Raw genomic sequence first — 7,135 nt, forward strand, 5'->3', positions numbered from 1 at the left:
ATAAAACAAATAATTTTTACAGCTATATATTATTATTTTTTCATATAATTACAACGATTTTCCAAAAAGAGATATAAGATGGTAAATATATTAATTAACATATATTAATAGTCATTTTATTTTTTTTAATTATATTAGTATATCCTTATATATATGTCTTTTCTCTATTTCTGCTTTATATTATTATTCCTAAATAATACGTTATGTTTCTGTATCCATTTGGATTTATTTAAAGCCATAATTTTCATATACTATTAGTAGTAAATGTTATTCATTTTTTTTTCCAGTTTTTTTTACATGCATATCTAGTTACATAAAAAATTATTTTTATAATAAGCCCAAGAAATAAAAACATTATGAACAACTATTAAGCAGTACTTATATACGTAGACTCTAATACATTTAATCTTACATTCAATTTACATGGAATAATATAGCTAAAAATTTTTTTTAGTATACTTTTGTTTAATTCAAAGAAAAATGATAATATTAAACATTATAATACTTGAAAAATAATAACATGAAAAAAATAAATATATATATGAGTTGATGTTTTGAACTTATATCTATAATTATGACTTTTATTTTTGTAAATATTTTAGGACATAATTTATTATAAGTTTTTTTCAAGAAATATATACTATTAGAAAAATCTAAGAAAATTTATTATATACTTAAATAACTTAAGTATAATTAATATTCCGAACAAATTTTTATAAGATTTTTATTTAGAACAATACATTATATAATATCGTTAATAAAGAATAAAATTATGTAAAAGCTAGTATTGTATAGATTATTATTATACTTACTTATTTATATTTCTAATAGTACGTGTACATATATATATATTTTAATTTTTTCTATACATATTCAAAAATACTTACACGAAACTGTAAAAAATAATATATATTTTTTTATTCATATAAGTACTAGAATTAATGTGAATAAGTTTGTTCCAAAAAATTAAACGGCATTTTATTTAAAAGTAGTACCATAATATAAATTAAAGGTATTTTTAATATGAATTTATAATTCTTTATCTAAGTTCAAAAATATTAATAAATCCTTAAATTCATGAATTTGCATATATTGAAGATTCATAAATTTTGAACTTTCTATTGTGTAAAAAAGAGGTTGGAAATATATTTCTGATGAAATATTATAAATATATTTTTAAGAATTTTATTATATTTATATTAATGGACAAGAAAATAAGTAGATATGATATGCCATGTACGGATCTATCCTTATAATGAAATAAAACTAATGTAATAAAATTTGTGCTTTAATTAGTGATCTTGTAACAAATTCCAAAAAACATGAGATATAATTTTTAAAAAATATATGTAGTAATTTATACATGTATAAAATTAAAAATAAATGCAATTCTTAGTAACATAAAAATAATTATTGAAATATGTAGCAGGAAATGTTAAATTTTATAGATTATAGAAACGTTATTGTTTTATTCTAAAAGCTCCATCAATCATGCACACTAAAAGGTACAATACATTAAGTTAAATAAGAAAAGAAAAATTTAATTAAAAGAAATATTAAAAATGTGAATTATATAATGAACGAGATTAATTAGTGATATTTACTTAAATTGAAAAAAAACATATAATTTTTAATTATAAAATCATTTAACCATTTTCGATGAGGGGTTGACGTGGGAAATATATCATTTTTTATTAGAATTAAAAGCTTTGTCTTATTCGAAAAATAAATACATATATTTTGTTTTATTTAATGACAATATTTTAATCGATTTACTAAAGAATTTAAAATGATATATGTTAAATTAAATTCATGGGAAATTTATAATATCTGACAATTATTAAAACGAAAATTATTTCAATAAATGATCCATAAATATTTGATTAATTTTAGTTCATCCGTTTAATCCTTTAATAATAAAAACAAACAAATAAAATATATATCTTATTCATTTAACGACTATTAGTAACATATATATTTTAGTAATTTTTATAAAATTGAGTTACTGTCTCATTAATAATAATAGTAAAATTATATATTTTTTTAATTTTTTACTTTATTGAAACAATTCAGTATCTCCAAGTTAGTAAGAACATATAAGTAGCCAATAATTATAAAGTTATGTTTTTTTATGATATAAATTAAATTCACATTTATACAAAAAAAAAAAAAAATAAAAGTCACTATAATTATTCTTTCAATAAATATGTTTTATTCCATGTTTCTAATGAAATACACTTTATATAATAAATATTAATTATTCTTCTTAGTGATATATACATATATATATATATATATATGCATATATGTATAAATGTATCAAACTACATAAGATACCTTTCATAATATATAAAAAGATACATATTTCTCTATTTAAAATCTACAATGTTTTTTCATAAAAACCTGAACAAATAATAATTTTAGACTAGAATGTAATGCAAAATAATAAGAAGAATTACTTTGCCCTAATATACATTATCACAATTCAAAATAATTATATGAATTGTGGCATTATTTATTAATTTTAATGAACAAACATATTTCTATATAAATGTATATTAATATACAATTGTTTATGAGTTACAATAATAATTTAAAATACAAATTTGAAAACATTAAAAAATTCAAATTAACAATAACATGAAGAACATAACTATTTATATTTTTATATCTAAGATATCAGATATACACACCTATCAATAAAACCTTTGATATTATATGCATGTTTATTAAGTATATCACTAATAATATCATAGTTTTTCATATTAAAAGCTTCTCTAGATAAAGATATACTTTCCCTATTATTTATTTTACTCAGACATTAACTTAATTTTTTCATATTTTTCATTATTCCTTAAAATCTTATAAAATGCAATTATAAGTATAACAGATAATATAACGATAAAAATGCTATAAAGTATAGAATAAGGATGCATTTTTAAAAATTCTGTCAACTTATATGTAACATCATAAAAAATATTACCTAATGGATTCTTTTTAATTGTAACCCATGTAACGTTCAAAAATGTTAGGCCTGGTGATATTGGTATTCCTATTCCCAGGAATAAAAAAATAAAAAATAGAGTAAATCCCAAACCGTAATTCCTAAATTTAATTTTCTTTAAATTTATATCACAAATTCTTCTCTTTTTTTCAACAAAATTATCAAAATCTTTTTTCTTTATCCATTTTTTTTGAAAATGAAAATGCTTTCCATCAAACATTCCATTATTATAATCTATAATTTCCGTGTAGTATTGCTGCTTATTTAGTAAACTTCCATTTGGTTGTTTGTTTTTACCTTTGGTCAATTTTTCATTATTACATATATTTATTTTTTTGCATTTTATACTATTTGATATATCTTCTGTTAAATCTACTGTATATGAATTCTGATTCTTTTTATATTTTGCTAGTAATCGACAATGTATTGCTTCTGATATACTATCGAGATTCCATTTCACATTCAATGATTTGTTCAACATTATCTAAAAAAAAAGAAAAGTGTAAATACTTACCACGTATTAGAATACAGAATGTAATTATAAAAAACATCATTAATTAATATATAAAACTAAGAATATAAATAATAAAATTGTCTTTAAATGGAATAATCGTAGTACATCACTGCTAAAATGATATATCGAAGCTAAAATTATAAACGCAGAAAATTTAATGCATAATTTTAGCTTAATTATTTGCTCCATGTTATAGACCATTAATATTGTGATATGTTCAGAAAAAAAAAAAATAATATTATTATAATATAATTCAAATTAACAAAAATACTACATTTGTTTAAAAAATTTATTTTTATTATTGCTTTTTAAACACTTAATTTAATGCAAAAAACTAAGTGGAGTTTTACATCTACAAAAAAAAAATTAAAACTTTATATGTATATTACAATATTTTTAACTTTATATTTTCAAAAAAAAAGCAAAGTTTATTTAAAAAAAAATATAATATATTCATAAATATTCAAAATATATAATTTTATTAATTAAAGTAATGCACTGATAAAATAATTTTTTTTTATTAAACTTTTTCATAATAATATAAAAATGAAAAAAAATGTTTTTTAAATATTTAGAAATATTGAGCTTATATAGAATACATAGAAGGTATATAATATATATATTACATTTCCCTACATGTTGCAAAAATAATTACTAATTTTACGGATTTTACAATATTAATAACCCTAATTTTATTAACATTATATTTTAAAAGAAAATTTGATTATTCTTAAAAATATTATTCATATAAATAAAAAAATTGTTTTAATAATATATAAAAAAAAACATTATATATTACGTCAATTATAACGCATAATTTAGTTTCATCTGAAACACATATAGTACTTCATACGCTATAATATAATTAAATAGGTATAATTAATTTTATACTACATAATCCATTAAAAAATGTATAGTTTAGTGGAAAATAAAGACTAATTTTTTATTTTTGCTAAAAAATTTTTCATAACAACTTTTCTTGATTATTTTTAACTTATATCAATACATTTAAATGAAATGCTTCTAAATTCTTAATTTTTTTTTTTTGACTAAATATATATACTTAAAAGAACTATAATAAAAAAAAAATAATAATTATTACATAATATACGTTAATACGTGCATAATTTAGTTTTAGTAATGTATTTGCTTAATTCTTTCTTTAATATAAATATATATCGCATTCGTTATGAATTTATTTTATGGTATATATTAAATTAATATTTATAAAATTAAATTAAATCAACAACTACATAACTTCTTTAATAATATAATAAATATAGGTATCATTTAATTTATTTCTGACATATTTAATTACTTAGAATTAATAACCTTCTACATATATTATTACTAAAAATTAAAGTTATACAAATATATCATAAAATTTCTTATCAGTATTTTGATACACTAAATAAAACTGTCTTTAGAAATATACATATATAATAAAGAATAGAATATAATTACGTGAATTATTATAACTTTTAATACTAACAAAAAAGTATATATATATTAAAGTAAAATTATTAAAATAACAATTTTAGCACTTGATGTAACATTAAGAAAAATACCACTAAAACATTACTCAAATCGAATAACGTACAATATAACATACTATTGTCAAGAAGAAAGAAATTTTAATATATAAAATATTAAATATTAAACAATAATACACAGAAAATTTTTTTATATATAGATACTTTTTATTAAAGTGTTATAGAGTTTAGAATAAATTATTTATCGCTTATTCATAAGCAAATATATAACTCTTAAAATTAGTTGTAAAATTATAACACGCCTTAAACTAAAATAGCTGAAATAAATGTTATATTTTACGAAATATATCTTCACAACAAGTTATATGCATATACGAATATTTTTATACATCACCCTTACTTACGCTAAGTAACTGGGAATAATTATAAAAATGTAACCTATTAAATATATTATTTTAATAATATAATAGTACATTTATAATAATTTTCCTAAAAAAAATATTTAAAAAAAAAAAGTTTTAGTTCTATAATATATCTATTTAATATTTTACAACAATTTATATATTTTGTTTGTTTTATAATTATAGTAATATAGTTTTATTATACAAATTTATATTTAACTTAATTTTTTTTATAGTTATTCATATTATAAACTTTTTGATTAAATCATTTTTCTTGATATATTTGTCATTTTTTATTACTTATACATTGTTAATATACTAATGCTATTTTATATATTTGCTATGATCATGTATATTTTAAACTTTAATAATAAGGTATTATATTCAAAAATAATAGCACTATTGTTATTTTACGCACTCAAATATATAGAAAAATAGTTTCATTAATCTGTACAAGAGATTCTACTCTATTATGTAAGCTAACATATATTTCATTCTTGAAAATCTTATAACTAGGTTTTTAATATTTAAACATAATATTTATAAATACATCCTTTAGTTATATAGTATATATATTACTAATGTATATTTATATTTTAACCATACATTATATATTTTTAGTAGAAAATATAAATACATATATGTATAATATAAAGATATATTTACAACACAACATCATTAAACGTTTTGATTTGATGTGAGTTATCTTAATTTTTAACAGATCATCTTTATATTTCATACGAACAAAATATATGGATAAATTTTAGCAAATTATGTGCATTAGTTAATTATTTAACATTATAATAAGAATAAACTTTTTTATCAATAAAAATATTCCAATTTTATTCGTCTATGATGACCAATAAAATATTTTTGAGTTCATAGTTTTATTTCTACATAAAGAGTTTCTACAATATGAAAATACAGAGAATATATTCTATATATAAAATTTATTAATAAAAATGTACATAATAAAAATTAATATAAATTTAATATTTTTGATATCCAAGCTTTTTTTATGGTCGCTTAGTGCAAATGAAGCACTTAATTTTTCATATATGTATAAAAATTTTTTTTATATACTCTAATTTATCTTTATAAAATACTTCTAAAATTAAACTTTATATTTTATATTGTATAATTTACGATATATATAATTACTTTTTTGTATATTTTATATTTTACTTTTGGTATATTATATACGATCTCTTTTATAGTATGGGCTTTTCTTATGTTATAATAATAATTAACACCTTACTAACCTATTCAATATATTCGTCATATTATTCATTTTGCTGCTTTAAATAATGACTTTTATAAAACCATTATATATAAGAAAATATTCATCTTTAATAAACGCATTAACTTAAAATCTTTTATTTCTTTCTTAATTGTTTAATGGGATATAGGTAAATTAGTAGGCAACAAGCATCAAAATTTTTAATTTAACGTCCTCCAATTATTTTCCTATTTAAAATTTTATACATATTTCAATTAATCATCTTCTTTATAGAGATAGTTTATCAACCAAGTATATTCTGCAGTGCATCCAAATAATATAAAGTACTATTTCCATTACTATTTTTAAATATTCTAAATTATGTTTGTTATATATTTTTTTTTGGTTTTTTAATAGAAATATCTACGTAAAAACAATTTTTATAAAATTAATATTCGTAGTAATAACTCATTTAATGTAAATTTTGTCTTTAGTAAATTAATT

General features: G+C 17.7%; 1 protein-coding gene across 1 annotated transcript; it reads right to left on the reverse strand.

Moving 5' to 3' along the window:
• Positions 1 to 2,810: 2,810 nt before the first annotated feature.
• PmUG01_08014600 (fam-m protein) lies at positions 2,811 to 3,719 on the reverse strand (the record flags this gene model as incomplete). Its single annotated transcript, XM_029004310.1, has 2 exons — positions 2,811 to 3,488; positions 3,624 to 3,719. 2 exons carry the CDS (start codon positions 3,717 to 3,719, stop codon positions 2,811 to 2,813), a joined length of 774 nt encoding a protein of 257 aa, XP_028861012.1.
• Positions 3,720 to 7,135: the final 3,416 nt, after the last annotated feature.

The sequence above is a fragment of the Plasmodium malariae genome (genome assembly GCF_900090045.1).
Source record: "Plasmodium malariae genome assembly, chromosome: 8".
Classification (NCBI taxonomy): domain Eukaryota; phylum Apicomplexa; class Aconoidasida; order Haemosporida; family Plasmodiidae; genus Plasmodium; species Plasmodium malariae.